This window comes from Pongo pygmaeus, chromosome 6, assembly GCF_028885625.2.
Source record: "Pongo pygmaeus isolate AG05252 chromosome 6, NHGRI_mPonPyg2-v2.0_pri, whole genome shotgun sequence".
Lineage (NCBI taxonomy): Eukaryota > Metazoa > Chordata > Mammalia > Primates > Hominidae > Pongo > Pongo pygmaeus.
In genome coordinates this window covers 157,952,801-157,973,132 of record NC_072379.2, presented here as the reverse complement: position 1 = coordinate 157,973,132, position 20,332 = coordinate 157,952,801, and the positions used below count along the sequence as shown (strand labels likewise).

The window sequence follows — 20,332 nt, the reverse complement described above, 5'->3', positions numbered from 1 at the left end:
CGCCTGCAGTGCCCTTTCCCGTCTGTTGGGAGGCTGTCCTGCTGCCCTCTCGCCCGTGGTGCCCCTTCCTGTCTCTGTCACTCAGGCTCTGCCTCCAGCCATGGTGCCTTTTCCCGTCTCTGTCGGGAGGCCTTCCCACTGCCTACTCGCCTGCAGTGCCCTTTCCTGTCTGTTGGGAGGCTGTCTTGTTGCCCTCTCGCCTGCAGTGCCCCTTCCCGTCTGTCACTCAGGTTCTGCCTCCCGCTGCGGTGCCTTTTTGCCGTCTCTGCCGGGAGACCGTCCTGCTTCCCTCTCACCCGCACTGCCCCTTCCCATCTGCCGGGAGGCCGTCCTGCTGCCTTCTTGTCTGCGGTGCCGTCTTGGCCATGTCAGCCTCCGTCTCATGGCTTCTCTTTAACACTGACTTTTTCTCCACCACGTGTCTTTCTACTCCATGTTCTTCTGTCAGCACGCCCTTTTCGGAAGCACTAGTTTTAAGTAGTCTCCTGTGAGCGAGTTTGATATGTGAATTCATGCTAAATGTGCAGTAATTGACAAGTTTAAGGTGTTTACCCCTCTCGGTATGTTAAAAAACAAAACTACTAATGACTCTAATGCTGGTATGTTAGGTACAACATTCATTATGTAGGTGGAAGGAAAGATGGATTTTGTTAATGGAGTCACATATAAAAAGGAAAGCTGATACTTCCTAATATCACCTTTCGTAAAAGCCTCAAGAGTACACTTAGTTGATCATGGGAAGTTTTTCTTTTTCTATTTTTAAATCAGTGTTTAAATAAGTAGCAACAGTCCAAGGTAACATTGTTTTCTATGCCTAAAGACTCAGAACGTGATAGTTCTTGTAAACACACACACAGTCCGCACACATTGTTGCACGCACAGCAGAGTCAGCACACAGACATCCCCGTACAGTGCGGTTCAGGGTTGTGATAGATGTGGCTGTGGGAGGGTCTGGCATGGCCACTGTGTATTTGCCACCTGTTAGTGGACACCAGTGTACACCCCATGATCTCCAGGCTGCTGGCCGCCTTTCTCCATCAGAGCTGACTTTCTGTGTGCAGAGAATGCTCTGTCTCAGAAGCAGTTACTCCAGACCCAGTGCCTCCTGTGCAGCCTTAAGTGTGACACCTGCCTGTATGTGCTGCCGCTTTTCCTGTGACATGCCTGAGGCGTGGCCATCCTGTGCAAGAGTCCATGTCTCTACACAGGACACCTGTAGGACACTTTCAGTGTTGACTTTACCTTCAACACCTAAAATGGTAACCACAGATGGGAAAAAACACCATTACAAGTTAAAGTGCCGTGTGAGTGCAGGTTAAAATCCCAGTGACAAGTTAAATGCTGTAAAGCAGGGGCTGCATGCTCTTTCTGTATATGGCCAGGTCATACATGTTTTAGCTCTGACTCCACCTTAAGTCTCTGTGGCACATTGTCCTGCTGTCTCTCCCTCCCTTCTTCTACAACCCTTTAGCCAGGTGAAAACCATACTAGCTCCAGGGCTGTAGAGTCAGGCCAAAGGCCACATTTAGCCTGTTATGTCCTAAGTTACAGCATGTTCATGTTTGTGGATATTTAAAATTCCAATCTCAGCTGGGTTTGTTTTAGGAATAATTTAATTATGTTCGAATTCCATCACACACTTTAAGTTTGATACCAGCTGAATAAGATCCTTGGAGAATAGCAAGAGTATTAAGAGGAGTGCTGATTCAATAAAGATAGTGTTGGCATTTTCATCTACTGTACCAATGTCTTACAAGTGGCAAACCCAGGCTTTCTGGTGAAGGGATGGATAGAATGGCATGTGGAGTCCTGTGCAGGGTCCTTGGCCAGACCGTGTGCTGACCAAGACCCCCGGCACCTGGGCAATGTTGCCTTCTGGTGTTTGTCCTTCATTAGGTAATGCCCAGTCATCTGGAGTGGGATTGGTCCCTTCATCTCCACGTCATTTGGGGAGTGTGTTATCTGATGCACATCATGCCTGCCCCATTTTCACTTATTAGCATAGTGTGTTGATTGTGTTTTTTAGTGCAGTCTGTACATGGCTTAGCTAGTACCATAAAGAAAAAGCCTGGGAACTTGGGAGCATAGGAGGTGGCTAGACTTTCAAGTAAAGGCTTAGAGTTTGATTCGACAGCTCGTCGAGAGGTGTGATTTTAATACACTCATGCTTGTCAAAGTAAGCAGTAGTACTCTAAAGGTAAGGTGCTTCTTTCATTTTTGAGCCAGGGTCTCACTCTGTCACCCAGGCTGGAGTACAGTGGCGTGATCACCACTGACTGCAACCTCACCCCGCCGGGCTCAGTGGATTCCCCCTACCACAGCCTCCTGAGTAGCTGGGACTACAGGTGCACGGCACCATGCCTGGGGAGTTTTTGTAGAGATGGGGGTCTCCACTCAGGCTGGTCTCAAACTCTTAGGCTCAAGTGATTCTTCCGCCTCCACCTGCTGAAGTGCGGGGATTACAGCTTTGAGCCATTGTGCCCAGTTTTTTTTTTTTTTTAAGAGATGGGGGTTCACTCTGTTGCCTAGTCAGGAGTGCAGTGGCACAATCTTAGCTCACTGCATCCTCAAACTCCTGTGCTCAAGCAACCGCCCCACCTCAGCCTCCTAAGTAGCTAGAACCACAGGCGTGCGCTATCATCTTAGCTAATTTTTTTACTTTTTGTAGAGATAGGGTTTTAACCATGTTGCCCAGGCTGGTTTAAATCTTCTGGCTTCAAGCAGTCCTCTGCCTTGGTATCCCAAACTGTTGGAATTACAGACCTGAGCGGCCACGCCTGGGCTTGAAAGTCCTAAGAAATGAAAAATTATGAGACATAAAGAATAAATGAAGTTATGTTTCAAACATGGTAGTAAGGATGGAGTAGAGGGAAAGGGTCAAGTTAGATGCGAAGAGACGAGAGTAAGAAGCTTGAAAAGAGCACATACGTATTGTTACACGTGCTGACAACAGCAATCATACCCAGTGCTTATTAACTGCTGTGGGCAAGGCATGCACTGCTGTCTTGACATTTATTTTGTCACCTAATTTCACAGTAATCGCATGAAACAGAGGCCATTGTTTTCTGCAGCTCACAGGGGAGGAAGCTGAGGAACAGGTTAAATAGCCAAAAATCAAGCCACACTCTGTTATGAAGGCAGAATTTTAATTCCTGTTGTAGTCTGAAATTTAAAGCTTGTTCTGTTTGTCTCTATGGTATGTTACATGGTTTGATTTTTTTTTTTAACCTCTGTATTTTAAAATAAGCTACTTCTTATTTCAGCCCCTCAGGATCAATGGTGTTAAGGTATACACTGAAAATGTAGACAAAAGGCAAATTATTTTGGACCTTCAGATTAGGTAAGTTTTTATTTGTTAATATTTGTGTCATGGTTAATGGCGTGTAATGTCACTTAGCTGTACCTGTAAGGTGGAGGATACAGTGAGCACATGTCTTACCTGCTGTTGATTGGAATTCGGCTAAATTCTTGTTAGACATCCAAATATTATTTACCTTCTGGGTATCAGTTTCTAACAGCCTTGATAATTGCCATTCATAAAATGTGTTAAATAAGAAGTTAAAGACAATGCAAAGAAAGAAAACTGTGGACCAATATTCTTTATGAACATTGATTTAAAAAAATCCTTAACAAAATACTAGCAAACTGAATTCAGCAGCATATTAAAAAGATTTTACACCATGACCAAGTAGGATTTATTCCCAGAATGCAAAGATGATTCAGCATACAAAAATTTGTCGATGTAATACACCACATTAAAAGGAAGGAAAAAAACAAATCATGTGATTATCTCAGTTGATGGAGAAAAAGCATTTAACAAAATTCAATACCCTTTCATGATAAAAACACTGAATGAACTAGGAATAGAAGGAAACTAACTCAACATAATAAAAACCATATAAGAAAACCCCACAGTTAACATTATACTCAGTGGGCCGGGCGCGGTGGCTCATGCCTGTAATCCCAGCAATTTGGAAGGCCGAGGCGGGTGGATCACGAGGTCAGGAGATCAAGACCATCCTGGCTAACATAGTGAAACCCCGTCTCTACTAAAAGTACAAAAAATTAGCCAGGCATGGTGGTGGGTGCCTGTAGTCCCAGCTACTCGGGAGGCTGAGGCAGGAGAGTGGTGTGAACCCGGGAGGTGGAGCTTGCAGTGAGCCGAGATCATGCCACTGCACTCCAGCCTGGGGGACAGAGTGAGACTCCGTCTCAAAAAAAAAAAAAAAAAAAACCCATGTTATACTCAGTGGTAAAAAACTGAAAGCTTTTTCTTCAAAATCAGGAACACTGCAAGAATGCCCTCTTTCACTACTTCTCTTCAACACGTTATTGTGAGTTCTAGTTGGAGCAGTTAGGCAAGAGAAAGAAATAAAGGGTACCCAGGCTGGAAAGGAAGAAAGACATTATATATATATATATATATTTATATATATGTATGTATGTTTTTGTTTGGTTTTTTTTGTTTTTGTTTTTGACACAGGGTCTTGCCTTGTCACTCAGGCTGGAGTGCAGTGGCACAGTCTTGGCTCACTGCAGCTTCGACCTCCCAGAATCAAGCGATCCTCCCACCTCAGCCTGTCTGCCGAGTAGCTGAGACTACAGGTGCATGCCACCACATGTGGCTAATTTTTGTATTTTTTTGTAGAGATGAGGTTTCACCATGTTTCCCAGGCTAGTCTTGAACTCCTGGGCTCAAGCGATCCACTCACCTTGGCCTCCCGAAGCTCTGGGATCACAGGCGTGAGCGACTGCACCCAGGGGAAGGAATTAATCTTTCTGTTTACAGTTGAGATGATCTCATATGTAGAAAACCCTAAAGATCCCACCAAAAAAAGAACTCTTGGAACTAAGAAATAAATTCAGCAAAGTAGCAGGATACAAAGTGAACACACTAAAATCGATTGCATTTTTGTACACTAACAATTAACAATCCCAAAAGAAAATGAAGGAAACAGTTTCATTTGTAATAGAATCAAAAAGAATAAAATACTTAGGAATAAACTAAGGAGGAGAAAGACTTGCACACTGAAAACTAAAATATTGCTGAAAGAAATCAAAGAAGATACAAATAAATAGAAAAACATTCTCTCTTAATGGATTAGAAAACTTAATATTGTTAAGATGTTACTACTACCTAAAGCAATCCCCGGTTTAATGCAGTCCCTGTAATCATGAATCTGATAAGCAGTCATCATCCAGGATATATGGAGAACTCCTGAAATTCAACGACAGAACAACCAAACAGCCGTATTCAAAAATGTGGAAAGAATTTGAATAGACATTTCTCCAGGGAAGATACACAAATGGCCAGTAAGCACATGGAAAGATACTGACCATCACTAACCATTAGGAAAATGCAAATCTAGACCGTAATGAAATACCACCTAACACCTATTAGAAAGGCTACTGTCAAAAGAAACCCAGAAAATAACAGGTGTTGGTGAGATGTGGAGAAATTGGAACCTTTGTGCCCTGTTGGTAGAAATGTGAAATGTTAACAGCTGCTGTGGAAACAGTTCCTCAAAACCTTAAACATAAAATTACCAGGTGATCCAGAAATCCCGCTTCTGCGTGCATACCCGAAAGAACTGAAAGCCGGGACTTGAGCAGATATTTGCACACCCACATTCTTAGCAGCATTTTTTACAATAGCTACAAGGCGGAAGCAGCCCAAGGATGCGTGAGCCGATGAATGGATAAGCAGAATGTGGCCTATACGCCTTAGAAACACGGGACTCCTGCTCCAGGCCGCCACATGCTGGACCTTGAGGACCTTATGCTGAAGGAAACAAGCCAGACACAAAGGGACTGCGTCTGCATAATTGCACTTGTGTGAGGTTCAAACTCATAGACAGAAGCAGAATGGTGGTTGCCAGGGCCTGGGGGCAGAAGGAATGGGGAGTTAGTGTTTAATGGGGGAAGAGTGTTCATTTTCCAAGTTGAAAAATGTTCTGGAGACGGATGGTGATGGTTGCACATTATGGATGTGTTTAGTACCACCGAGTTGTACACTTAAAAATGATTGAGGGGAGATTTTTTGGGGTATTTAATACCACCGAGTTGTACACTTAAAAATGATTGAGGGGAGATTTTTTGGGGTATTTAATACCACTGAGTTGTGCACTTAAAAATTGATTATGAGGGGAGATTTTTTGGGTATTAATTAATTCATTTATTTATTTTGAGACGGAGTCTCACTCCGTTGCCCAGGCTGGAGTGCAATGGCACGATCTTGGCTCACTGCAACCTCTGCCTCCTGGATTCAAGCAATTCTCCTGCCTCAGCCTCCTGAGTAGCTGGGATTACAGGCACATGCCACCACGCCTGACTAATTTTTATATTTTTAGTAGAGACAAGGTTTCCACCTTGTTGGCCAGGCTGGTCTAAAACTCCTGACCTCAAGTGATCCGCCTGCCTCGGCCTCCCAAAGTGCTAGGATTACAGGCGTGAGCCACCATGCCCAGCCAAATTTTTGTGTATTTTAATACAGTGTTTTACATTGGAAAAAAATAGAAATTGAAGATCTGCCAACTACCATGCCTAGCATAATAAAAATGGGCTTCCTTCCCCCCACACCCCTCATAGGGTCTCGCTCTGTCACCCAGGCTGGAGGGCAATGACGCAGCTGTGGCTCAGAAGTGGGCTTCTCTTGTCCTTCATTCTCATTCTTCTTGAGCTTGCTCAGGGCTTCCTGCTCCACGTGGGGCCTCACAACACACTGTGTGTGGTGCCCAGTGAGTACTGTGCACTCAGAACAACCATGTGGTGTCTAGCAGCTCAGAGTTGTGTGCTGTTTTTGATCCTTTACTAAGGATCATTTTATTAAAATGATCATCTTTGAGTTTACAAAGTATTTAAATATAGTGAATGTACAAAGTTGGTACCAAGTTACCTTTATTTCAGAAAGAAGCATAGACTTTCTTTAATATGGAAAAATCTGCCTCTTTAAAATATTTGGTGCTAGGGCAAACACCATTGTCATCAGTGGAATAAAGGAGGAGGCCCACGTATGTCTCAGGTCAGGCTGTGCCCCAGGAGGACGGTCCACTGGGCTGATACCAGGCTTCGTTGAGGGTAGCAGCCTTGTGCTGTTGTCCAGTGTCCCCAGCACCGAGCGAGTTTGAGTTCATCAGTCAGTGGATGCCATTTTGAAGGTGCAGTCTGGCTGCATGGTTAGTTGCCATAACATATGCCAAGTATCCTGCTCAGATTTATGTCTCTGAACAAATATGCATTCTGCTTTGTTGTGAGTTCCAGACAAGCACTTTAACTAAATTGGCAGGCAGTAGAGATGGGGAAGGAGTAATTGAAAAGTATTAGAAAATAAAATGATCAAGGCCAGGTGCGGTGGCTCATGCCTGTTAATTCCAGCGGTTTGAAAGGCCCAGGTGGGTGGATCCCTTGAGGTTAGGATTTCAAGACCAGCCTGGCCAACACGGTGAAACCCTACTAAACTCTACTAAAAATACAAAAATTAGTGCTTGTAGTGGCACACACCTGTAATCCCAGCTACTCGGAAGGCTGAGGCAGGAGAATCACCTGAACCCAGATACCGGCCGTTGCAGTGAGTCATCGTTGCACCACTGTACTCCAGCCTCGGCAACAGAGGGAAACTCCATCTCAAAAAAAAGAAAAGAAAATGGTCAAGTCATAGAATGAAGAAAAGGAAAGTTTTTTTAATAGTTTCGCAAGAGGTTATTGGTGATTTTACCAACTAGGTGGAGAGTAATTCTCAGTGAGAGGAATCTGTAGGTATTGGCTTTAACACCAGGGCAATAAATATTGGAAGAAACTTATCCCAGATTCCTTTTGTTACTATTTTGCTTATCTGCTTAGACATTCACTTTCTAGCATTTATCAAACTTAACAACAAATATTGTCAGGTAGGAGTGTGACATCCTACCTCCAGGAGCCAAGGGTTGGGGTCAGGTCCTACACTAACCCATGGAAAAAGTATTTGACATTTCATGTTTATATTAAAAATGATGCAAATCTTGCCTTTAGCATTATGTTTGTTTCATATTAATATTTGAAATGACTTAATCATTGAGTAAAATTGAGGCCCCAAACAGATACACTGTTCCTAGTCTTTGATGTTATAGAGGCCTAGGGCACTGTGAGATTTTTCATGATTGGGAAGCAAGGTGTGAAATTTATTTGTGTGAAATAGAATTAAACTTTTTAATGTTTAAACATCAGATTTATAAGGTAAGAAAACTACATTGCATCAAAAGACTGCTTCAGAAGTTGCAGTTTGTTATTTGCATCTTCTTTTGAACATGGACATTTATATTTAGTGAAGTTTTTTATATATAAGACCAACAACAACCACAGCCATTGATTGATTGATTGAGAGTATTCCTCCCAATGTCATAGCAGTGTTGGATCTGATAACAGCCTGCACACCTGGAGCAGTAAAATACTATAATCTGATGGGCCACATTTTAGGGTTTTTACCTACAATCTGATTTGGTTGCTTTACTATCATTTTATTCAGATTATACATCTTGCAGGTCTATAATGATTAAGAGAATGGTTCATTTCACTCACATCATGTAATGCAGAATTTTTTCTTTGTTAGTTTTGTAGGAAATTGTGAGATTGATTTGGAGATCAAACGATATTTTTGTAGAGCTGGTGTGAAAAGTATCCAGGTAAGTTTTTTGTTTTAATTTTACAGTTTTCTAAAGTTCTCTAAGCTGTATTCAGAAATAAAATTAGGAAGTTTTTTTAGCTTGGAATTTTTTTGACGTTCAGTTTTTAGCTGTAGGTCATAGTTGAGATAAATAAGAAGTCACATGCTCAAAAGTTACTAAGATTCGCATGCAAACTCCTTGCGTTAAGCGGCCCTGCAGAATGTTTTCTATTACATATTTTGGTTTCCTCTTTGAGTTTAGATTCATGGCACCATGCGGGTGATCCTGGAACCGTTGATTGGAGATATGCCCTTAGTTGGAGCTTTGTCTATCTTCTTCCTTAGGAAACCAGTAAGTCAATATTTATTTCATTTTTATTTTCCCATTTGGTGACAAAAATACATACCCATGGAAGAATATATAAAGTGGAGAAACAAAATTTTATCAACTCACTGTTGTCCCTTACTGTTGTGTGAATCCTGTGGGAGTTTTCTGTATTTCTTTGTGCCTTAACTGAGAGCTTATCTCTTGATAAACAGCTCTCTTTCCTGATTATAAAAATGTTACAAAAATTTGGAAACATGGACTTCTTCAGAAGGGTGGGTCTTAGCTCACATTTTATTCACCACCTCACTGAATATGATTTATACATATTTGCTCATTTAATCCTCATGACTCTATAGCTAAATATTAACATTGTTTTCTCTTACTGTTCAGAAACTGAGATTTTGAAAGTCTTGTTTTTCCAAGTCACACAATTAATAAGAGCCTGTATACAGATCCAGTTTAGTCTGATACAGCGCTCATGTTCCTGAACACTTTGTTGAGAAGACTCATCTGTAAACCTCCCTCTTCTCCCCTCCAGAGATAAGGGCTGCTGTCATTAGCATGCATCTCCTTCCTCGTTTGGGGTGTGTTTAAAGAACTGTACCTACAGTTCTATACAGGTTGAATATTATCGGAGATGCTTGGGACCAGATTTGTTTCAGGTTTTATAATATTTGCATTAGACTCCAGTGAGTATTTCCTTTGAGCATGATGCTAGTACTCAAAAAGTTTCTGATATTGAAGCATTTTGGATTTTTAGATTAGGGTTGCTGAACCTATACTGTATTGTTGTTGTTGCTGTTTTAAAGTAGTTAATACTATTTGTTATTTCCCACAAAACCAAGACAACAGAACTGTTACTCCGACCAGACAAACTCCTTCCTCCTTCCCTGGGCTCCTGCAGCCTCTGTCCAGCGTCTCCCTTTGCTGCCCTCCATGTTCATTGTGCTCCTGGTCCGTGCACACTGCCCATATGGTTGTCTGTATCAACCCACACCTCACTACTACCTCCCTGTGCCTTTTTCTTTGCCGCAGAAAGCTTTCTTTGCCCCTTTTGTTTCACTTTTGTGAAACTTTCTTCGCCCCTTTTGTTTCAGCAATTTCTGCGCAGTTATTGTTAGCTCTTTGAAAGCAAGGATCATAACTGTCTCCTTAGAGTTTGGCAAATGAATCATGCAAGATGTGCCATTGATGAGTCCTTTATGGAAGTACCTTCAACATCATTTGTAATTTAAAGTAGGAATATTAATTCATATAATTTGATTCAAATAACTTATTAAAAATTGTCATTTGGCTGTTAAAATACGGGTTTATTTACACCTGTCATAAACTAAGTTTACTACAGCTTGTACTTTTTCTGTATAAAAACAAAAGAATTAAGTGTCATCACTTTCTGTTATGAATAAAATAATTGTTCTGATTTTATTACTGAAATAATGGGCTTATTTTGAATCGATTTTAAGTACACGAAACATGGGAACATCCAAAAACTCCTAGGTCATCTCTGTCCAATTTTACTGTTAAAATTAAATTTTACTATTCAGGAAGTTAAGAGATTCGTAAGATTTAAAATTAATGTGTTTTTTTCCCATACCAGTCATTAAAAGTCCTGTATGTTTAAGAAACGAACTTCATTAGTGACCAAAAAAACCTCAGTAATCTTAACAAATTGCTAAGTATTTTTAACTTACCCATCTTTAGCCAGGGACATTTTTAACAATTTAGAGAAAGACCTTTTTAAAAAGTTCATTTCAGAATGTAACGAAATCCATATCTTTAAATCTTCTTCAAAATTTAATAGTGCTGTTACTTAGTTTGGATCTTCCATCAATGACTTTACTTTTAAAATAACATATTAACTTCCAAATGAAATTTAGTGCTCAGAAAAGAAGGATAGGGCTGAGAAGTTCAGAGTCACTCATTTCCTTATATGGTGAGTAAAGTCATCAAACATGTACTCCAGTGAAAAGGAAATTTTTCTGTTTCTTTTACTGGAAAATATGAGAACAGAGTTACTGCTGGCTGCCAAGTAATTCCTCCTCATCCTGGTGAAAGATATTTCTAGAAGGGTTTTTATTGTGTGGGTTTTTAAAATTTCTTTTCACTATTTGGATGATTTAGAAACCCGTACGAAACCTTTATACGTTTTTCTACTTGTTGGCTTGTTTAGTTTTTATAATGTAGAACTTGTTGAAGGAAAAAAACCCTAAATATTGCTGAATTGATGAAGTTGGAGTGTAGGTGAAGAAGGCAGCACAGTGCCGTGGTTAAGTGACAGACATGTGTGTTGGACAGCCTGGTTTTCCACTCCTAGTTCTTTCTCTTACTGTAGCCTTTGAACAACTTACTTCTCTAAGCCTCAGTTTTCCCATCTGTAACATGGGAGGACAGTAATACCTACCTCACACAATTAAATCTGAAAATTAAATGCCAATGAATGTAAACTACTTAGTATAATACCTAACAGATAGTAGTCTTCATATTTTAAGAAATTAAATATTTCTCCTACAATGTAGGTTTAGTCCTGACACTGGAGGTGATTATTTATTTATTTATTTATTTTGAGACGGAGTTGCACTCTTGTCACCCAGGCTGGAGTGCAGTGGCGCAATCTCGGCTCACCGCAACCTCCACCTCCCGGGTTCAAGTGATTCTGCTGCCTCAGCCTCCTGAGCAGCTGAGATTACAGGCGCCCACCACCACGCCCGGCTAATTTTTTTCAATTTTTAGTAGAGATGGGGTTTCACCATGTCGGCCAGGATGGTCTTGAACTCATGACCTCAGGTGATCCACCCACCTTGGCCTCCCAGAGTACTGGGATTACAGGCGTGAGCCACCGCGCCCGGCCACTAGAGGTGAATTATCAGTAAGGAGAAAAGTTTGGATAAATGTTCTGGTAAGAACTCAACCAATTGGTGTTTGCCATTGGCTATGCATAGGGAATCCTTCTCACTTGGTAGTTGTTGGGCAGCATACAGTTTTAGGGTGTTTCAGAGTCCTTAGTCTTGTTGAGATTTATCCCTCGATTAGAGGGGATCCAGGAGGTCTTTCCCAAAACTTCCCTCAGAAATGGTCCTAGGCTTACTCCGAACATGTTCATCCACCAACGTTCGGGGTCTTCCAGCCCAATGCAGAGGTGCTGGCTGCTGGCATCTTTTGAACCGCAGGTTCCATTTCTTCCTCTGTAAAATGGAAACAGTGTCTTCTGTTATGAGAAGAAATTGAATCCTATTAGCCAAGGACTCCGGAAATTGATGTGCTTTAAGCAAATGGGCATAAAAGGGAGAGGAATTTATTTAAAACATAAAAATAGCATATATTGATGTCTCGTGATGTGTACAGGAGACTGCAGTTGAGTCTCAGGAACAGAACGGAACCAGGAATTCGAAAGCCTTCGTGACTGTCTCCACCTCTGCTCGCTCTCCTCTCCCTCTGAGACTAGCTTCATCTGGTTCTGCAGTCCACATGTGGAATAGCATGCCTGCCAGCACGTCAGAGAAAGCCTTGCGTCTTCCTGCATCCTTGGCCTCTCTCTTCGGCCTCCCAGAGTACTGAGATTACAGGCTCGTGAGCCATTCCAGCTGGGTCGGATACGACCCCTGGACCAGCTGGGGGTAGGAGGGTTGCAGTGTTTGAACAGGGCTCCCTGAAGCCCATTCTTACAGCCTAGGTGGATACATCTGTGTCGTTCCAGTTGAAACCTGACATTGTTTTCCGATCTTGGAGTGCCGTACACGTTCTGCTTCTCATAGAAGAGCCACAACAGCTCAGAGGTGACTTCCTGTCCTTTGGAAATGCCTGTGTAACTGGCTTTTCAGTTTCCTGAAATAGCTCAGTCCTCCAGAGGCGAGGCTCCCAGCGTCCTCAGGCACGTGTCCGTGGGGAAGGCGGGGCACGCTAATTTTAGTTGCTTTTCCAAAGGTGCCTTCTAAAGCCAGGCCTTTATCAGGCCCTGCTGGTGGCTTCTCCATGGTGCCCCCATGTGGACCTCAGACTGGGCTTTGGAGCCTCCTGTCTCACACACCCATTTTGTCCTTCCCACACACTCGTTTTCTCTCACACTTGTTTCACACTTGTCCGCACTCACTCTCACAGACTTGTTCTCACACGGTTTCATTCTCACACATTTGTTCTCATGGACACACGTTTTCACACTTGTTCTCACACATGCTTGAGCTTCCATACTCGTTCTCACACTTGTTCTCTTGCAGACTCGTTTTCACACCCATTCTCACACTTGTTCTCACACTTGTTCTTTCATACGTTTCTTTGTTCTCACATACCCACTTCACATGTTCTCATTTGTCACACACTTGTTCCTTCACACTCATTCTTTGTTCTCACGCTCCCACTTTCACGCGAGTTCTCACACTCATTCTCTTATTTTCTCACTTGCTGTTCCACTCACACTTGTTCTCACTTGTTCTTTCACACCTCTCACACTTTGTTCTCTCACACTTGTTCACTCACACGTTCTCATTCGTTCTTACACTCACACTTCACACTGTTCTCACACTCGTTCACTCACACTTGTTCTCACTTGTTCTTTCACACTTACACCTCACACTTTTTCACTCACTTGTTCACTCACATTTGTTCTCATCGTTCTTACACTCACACCTCACACTTTGTTCTCAGTCGTTCACTCTCACACTTGTTCTTACACACACCTCACACTTTGTTCACACGTTCACTCACACTTGTTCTCGTTTTTACACTTATACCTCACACTTTGTTCTCACACTCGTTCACTCACACTTGTTCTCGTTCTTACACTCACCTCACACTTTGTTCTCACACTCGTTCACTTGTTCTCGTTCTTACACTCACACCTCTCACACTTTGTTCTCACAGTCGTTCACTCACACTTGTTCTCACTTCTTTCACACACCTCTCTGTTCTCACACTCGTTCATTCACTTGTTCTCGTTCTTACACACCTCACACTTTGTTCTCACACGTTCACTCACTTGTTCTCATTCTTACACTCACACCTCTCACACTTTGTTCTCACAGTCACTCACACTTGTTCTCACTTGTTCTTTCACACACCTCTCACACTTTGTTCTCACACTTGTTCACTCACATTTGTTCTCGTTCTTACACACCTCACACTTTGTTCTCACACTCGTTCACTCACTTGTTCTCGTTCTTACACTCACCTCTCACACTTTGTTCTCACACTCATTCACTCACACTTGTTCTCACTTGTTCTTTCACACACCTCACTTTGTTCTCACACTCGTTCACTCTCAAACTTGTTCTCGTTCTTACACACCTCACACTTTGTTCTCACATTCACTCGTTCTCGTTCTTACACTCACACCTCTCACACTTTGTTCTCAGACGTTCACTCACACTTGTTCTTTCACACTCACACCTCACACTTCTCACACTCACACTTGTTCACGCTCACACTTGTTCTCACTCGTTCTTACACTCACCTCACACTTTGTTCTCAACACTCATTCACTCACACTTGTTCTCACTCGTTCTTACACTCACACCTCACACTGTTCTCACACTCACACTTGTTCTCACTTGTTCTTTCACACTCACACCTCACACTTTGTTCTCACACTCACTTGTTCACTCACTTGTTCTCGTTCTTACACTCACACCTCTCACACTTTGTTCTCACACACACTTGTTCACTCTCACTCTTGTTCTCACTTGTTCTCTCACACTCCTCACACCTCTCACATTTTGTTCTCATTCGTTTCACACTTGTTCTCACTCTTGTTCTCTCGTACTTCTGACATGTACTGTCTCACATTCGTTCTCACACTTGCTCTTATGTTCTCACACACTCCTTCTCACATTGTCACACTTATTTTCTTTCTCATGCTCATTCTCACATTAGTTTTCTGTCCCTCTTTCTCACACAGATTCACACCTAGCCTCTCACACTCTTTTCCTCTCACACATATTCTCACTCATACACACGTGTTTCCTTTCTCTCTTCCCACTTGCTCCCTCCGTCATTGCAGCCTTTGGCTCTTGCTGCTTCACTGTTCCCCGTGCTCAGGGACAGCCCTTTCAGTGCCTTGAACGTAGGGACCCCTTTGTCTGGTGCCTTCTTTCTTGCGTTCAAATCTCTTCCTTTCAAAAGCCAGCTGAGTCCTTTCCTTCCACAATTCCTGCTCCTGCCTCCCTGACGATTAGTTTCTCTGAACTTCAGTAGTACTGAAATGTATCTCAGTCTTTTCAACAAGGCCCACGTGGGCATGCCCTCTGTTGCCTGACAAGCTTATACTAAAACTTCCTTGTTTTGTGTTTGTAATACTCCAGCGTTGATAGTTGATATTCTTTTTGAGGTTTTGTTTTAGACAAAGTAATGAAGTTGTTTTTCTGAAATGATTCTAAGACAAGTGGTCAGAAATAGTCTCTGCTTGTTTGGTTTATATTTGGTCAGTTGTGCTTTGATTATAGATGGTTCCTCATCTGAGATTAAAGTGGGACAGAACTTCAAAAGTAAAAGGGTAAATGTTTGCTGTGATGCTTACATGGCACATGTGGTAGTCCTTGATAGTGGTGAGAAAGATCTTAATTGCCCAAAGGGATTTCCAGGGAAGGAAGCCCTCAGGTGATGACTGTGGACGCAGGCAATGGACTTGGAGCCAGGCGCGTGGCTTCTGTGCATTGTATGACTTAGTCCTCACAGGATGGGATTGTTCCCGTGTTACTGGTGAGGAAAATAAAGGCCAGTTTATCATTAAAATGGAAACTTTGGTAGGGATGCTTCTAGTATTGAAATTTATTGTCTAAAATCTCCCAAATTGTACTTTACAGTTTAGAAACTTTGTTCTTGAATGGTCTCTTTTGTAGGTAGTCATTCTCAGTGACAGATTCGGAAATGGATGTTTAGGATGTTACAATAATGGGGGCTGGGGCCCCTATTGCCCTTAGTGGCAGAAACCAACATGGATGCTGACCAGTTAAATGTCTTGTGCCTGTCAGTGTTGTGTAGCAGAGGACTGCCCCTCCCCACCCCAGGGCCAAGAACCCTCTGTTCATAAGCTCTGCATAGCCTCTGTAAGCAAATACCCGAGTCAAGGTAGCTAGGCTTAGAAGCAAATATGGGCTGGGGCTGTCTGCTGGTCATTCCACGTAGAGAGACTTAGAAGCAAGTGAGAAGTCAGTGAGCAAGATGAGGCATATCAGAGACAGGAGCAGATTGGATGGTTTAGAGCAGAAGGGGCTGCAGCACCGTCTGCACAGCCGTCCTTAAAAATCAGTCGTTTCTTCCCATGTGGGTCCAGTGAAAAGATGAGGATTTCATTCTGTCCTTGGATTATCTAGTAGTGAAAGGCAAAAAGTTACAGATAAGATTACTTCCTCTAGATCTCAGTTTACTTAACTGTGAAACTGAAATAAATGATTTTCTCAGTTCTAGGACTAACTCTGAATTTGAAGATCCACTTTTTAGCCTAGTTTTATATGTAATTTTCAAAATGTATGTCTGTTTGGCTTCTTTTTTTCTTGAGGTGGAGTCTTGCTGTGTTGCCCAGGCTAGAGTGCAGTGACTATTCGCAGAAAGAATCATAGAGTGGAGCACACGACTACAGCCTCACACTCCTGGGCTCAAGCAATCCTTGTGCCACTACACCTGGCTCTCTTGCTTTGTTTTTGAGCTTACTCCAATAACCGTTTATGCTCTTTGCTATAAATAGAAACTTCTTCCTATGTTTGATGCCTTTGATGTTTTATTTTAATAGGCAAGAAGCCATCTTTCAGGTTTCTAGATAGCCTTAAGGAAGTTTTATCTAGATAGTTTGCCTACAAGAGGAGCATTAATACCACCCATTTACGGAGGTTTTACTTGCCAAATTTGGGCAGTTTTTATCATTTAAAGTCTAGCAAAACATTTATGTCAGTACCCTCCCAGGCCTTTAAAGTCTTCATGTAACAGGAGGCTAGCGGTTTTGTCAGCTGTAAAGTTACATCTTCTGTTCCTTCAAACAGAAACATAACTTTTAATCTAAACAAGTGGATACTTTTCTTGGGAGCATGTTAAAAAAAAAAAAGGTGAAGCCAGTCACACGGTGTGATGTCGTTTTTACATAGCACCTTTATACACGACATAAAAAAGTAGGTTTTTTGCATCAACTGCAAACATGTTTTGTACTCTGTGGATCGGAATCTTGGTGAGGAAGAGCATTGCATCCCACAAAAGGCTGATGAGTCAGTTAGCTGGAGAGACAGTGCCATCATTCTGGGTTGCAGTTCTAGTGAAGTAAGTAGGATGTTAACACTGCAGATGGAAATGGTTTTCAGATTGCCACATGGAATAATAGTATAGAACGTGAAATTTCAGGAATAGGAGGAGATTCTTTTATTATTTTCCTCCTTCCACTTTGTACATTTTTTTAATAGCCTGCAACTAGTTACATTTATATTTTTGTTTTTTTACATTTTTATCCATAATACAAGTAACTTGACTAAAGCCAGTGTCTGTTTCATGTAAATATATTAACAGGTCCAAAATCACCAACTAAAATTAGCTTTATACTGACTTTTTCTAAAGTCAGTCCCGTGTCTCACCCAAATATTTTAACAAGTCCAAAAATACCACATAGCTACTTGGAGCCATATTAAAATCTCATTATAACATAAATTTCAGGTATTCTATGTTGTAGACTTCCCCTTGAAAGATGACATTGAAAAATGCTCTTAAAAGAGTTGTTAATTCTGTTTCCCAAAACTTCCTGGATGAAACAATTCTACCTTAATGCTATTAAGACTATGCTAGGTGGTTTTTTTCTTTAAGTAACAAGACTGACGTGTAAAATATGAACGCGACATTTAAGATGAAAGTGTTCGTGAGCACACCTCGCTTTATTGTGCTTTGCTTTATTGCACTTCGTAGATACTGTGTTTTCACTAGTTGAAAGTTTATGGCAGCCCTGTGAAAAATTAGCCTGTCCGTGCTGTGAAGCGAACGGCGTGTGCTCACTTCATGGCTCTGTGTCATGTTTCGGCAATTCTCGCAGTATTTCACACTTTTTCATTATTATTATATCTGTGACTGTGATCTGTGGTCAGTGATCTTTGTTGTTTCTAATGTAATTGTTTTGGGGCATTACAAACCATGCCCGTGTAAGATGGCGGAGTAGTCCATTCTCACACCGCTATAAAGATACTACCTGAGACTGGGCATTTTATAAAGAAAGGAGGGTTATAAAGATACTACCTGAGACTGGGCATTTTATAAAGAAAGGAGGGTTGTAAAGATACTACCTGAGACTGGGCATTTTATAAAGAAAGGAGGGTTGTAAAGATACTACCTGAGACTGGGCATTTTATAAAGAAAGGAGGGTTAATTGACTCAAGGTTCTTCATGGCTGGGGAGGCCTCAGGAAACTTGCAGTCATGGCAGAAGGTGAAGGGGAATTGAGGCACGTCTTACATGGTGGCAGGACAAAGAGTGTGCAGGAGAAACAGCCACTTTTAGAACTATCAGAACTCGTGAGAACTCCCTCACTATCATGAGAATAGTATGGGAGAAACTGTGCCCACGCCAATCACCTCCTACCAGGTCCCTCCCTCGACACATGGAGATTACAGTTCGACAAGAGGTTTGGGTAGGGACACAGAGCCAAACCATATCAAATGGCCAGGTTAATTGGTAAATGTTGTATCTTCTGACTGCTCCACTGACTGACTGTTCTCCTCTCTCTCCCTCTCCTGGATCTCCCTATTCCCTGAGACACAACAATATTGAAATTTTAGGCCAATTCACAACCCTGCAGTGGCCTTTATGTATTCAAGTGAAAGACAGAGTTGCACGCCTCTCACTTTCAGTCAGAAGCTAGGTGGCTCACGCCTGTAATCCCAGCACTTTCGGAGGCCAAGTGGGGCGGATCACTTGAGGTCAGGAGTTCAAGACCAGCCTGGTCAACATAGTGAAAACCCCTCTGTACTTAAAAAAAAAAAAAAAAATACAAAAATTAGCTGGGCGTGGTAGTGTGTGCCTGTAGTCCCAGCTACTTGGGAGGCTGAGGCAGGAGAATCACTTGAACCTGGGAGGCGGAGGTTGTAGTGAGCTAAGATGGCGCCATTGCACTCCAGCCTGGGCGACAGAGCAAGACTCTGTCTCAAAAAAAAAAAAGCGAAGCTAGAAATGATTAAGCTTAGTGAAGAAGCCATGTTGAAAGCCAGCACAGGCTGAAAGCTAAGCCTCTTGTGCCAAATAGCCAAATTGTAAATGCAAAGGAAATGTTCGAAGGAAAATAAAAGTGCTGCTCCAGTGAACACACCAATGATATGGAAACAGCCTTCTTGCTTATAGGGAGAAAGTTTTAGTGCCTAGAGAGATGATCAGCCCATACATTATATTTCCTTAAGCCAGAGCCTAATCCACAGCAAAGTCCTAACTATCTTCACTTCTCTGAAGACTGACAGAGGTGAGGAAGTTGCAGAAGAAAAGTTTGAAGAGGTTGGTTTATGAGGTTCATGGAAAGAAGCCATCTCCATAATATAAAAGTGCAAGGTAAAATAGCAAGTTATCCAGAAGATCTAGCTAAGATCATTGATAAAGGTGGCTCCACTACACAACAGATTTTCAGTGTATATTAAACATCCTTCTGCTGGAAGAAGATGCCATCTGGAACTTTTCCAGCTAGAGAGGGGAGGTCAGTGCCGGACTTCAAGGCTTCAAAGGACAAGCTAACTGTCTTGTCACAGCTAATGCAGATGGTGACTTTAAGTTGAAGTAAGCACTCATTTCCCATTCTGCAAACCCTTGGGCCCTTAAGAATCATGCTAAATCTATGCTGCCTGTGCTCTATACCTGGAAAAACAAAGCCTGGATGACAGCACACCTTTTTACGCCCTGGTTTACCAAATATTTTAAGCCCACTGTTGAGACCTGCTGCTCAGAAAAAAAAGAGTCCCTCAAAATATAACTGCTCATCAGCAGTGCACCTGGTCACCCAGGAGCTCTGATGCAGATGTACAAGGAGGTGAATGCTGTTTTCTTGCCTGCTGACACCTCATCCATTCTCCAGCCCATGGATCAAGGGGAAATTTCAACTTTCAAGTCTTATTATTTAAGGAATACTTTTTGTAAGACGATAGCTGCCACAGACAGTGATTCCTCTGATGGATCTGGGCAAAGTAAGTTGAAAACCTCCGGAAAGGATTCACCATCCTAGATGCTATTGAAAACACTAGTGATTCATGAGGAGACAAAATATGAATATTAACAGGAATTTGGAAAAAGTCGATTCCAACTCTCATGGATGACTTTGAGGGGTTTAAGACTTCAGTGGAAGAAGGAAGTGCAGGTGGAAGGGAAATAGTGAGAGAACTGTAGGTAGAAGTGGAGCCTGAAGAGGGGACTAAATTGCTGCAGTCTCAGGATCA

At 42.1% G+C, this 20,332-nt stretch overlaps 1 protein-coding gene across 7 annotated transcripts in view; it reads left to right on the top strand.

Annotated features, from left to right (window-relative positions):
* ESYT2 (extended synaptotagmin 2) overlaps positions 1-20,332 on the top strand; it is a 96,656-nt gene that overhangs the window by 31,416 nt on the left and 44,908 nt on the right. For all 7 annotated transcript variants that reach the window (XM_054495216.2, XM_054495217.2, XM_063668059.1 and 4 more), the window contains exons 4-6: positions 3,264-3,340; positions 8,585-8,657; positions 8,901-8,990. In XM_054495216.2, coding sequence (XP_054351191.1) covers positions 3,264-3,340; positions 8,585-8,657; positions 8,901-8,990 — 240 coding nt within the window. The remainder of the gene's footprint in view (positions 1-3,263; positions 3,341-8,584; positions 8,658-8,900; positions 8,991-20,332) is intronic.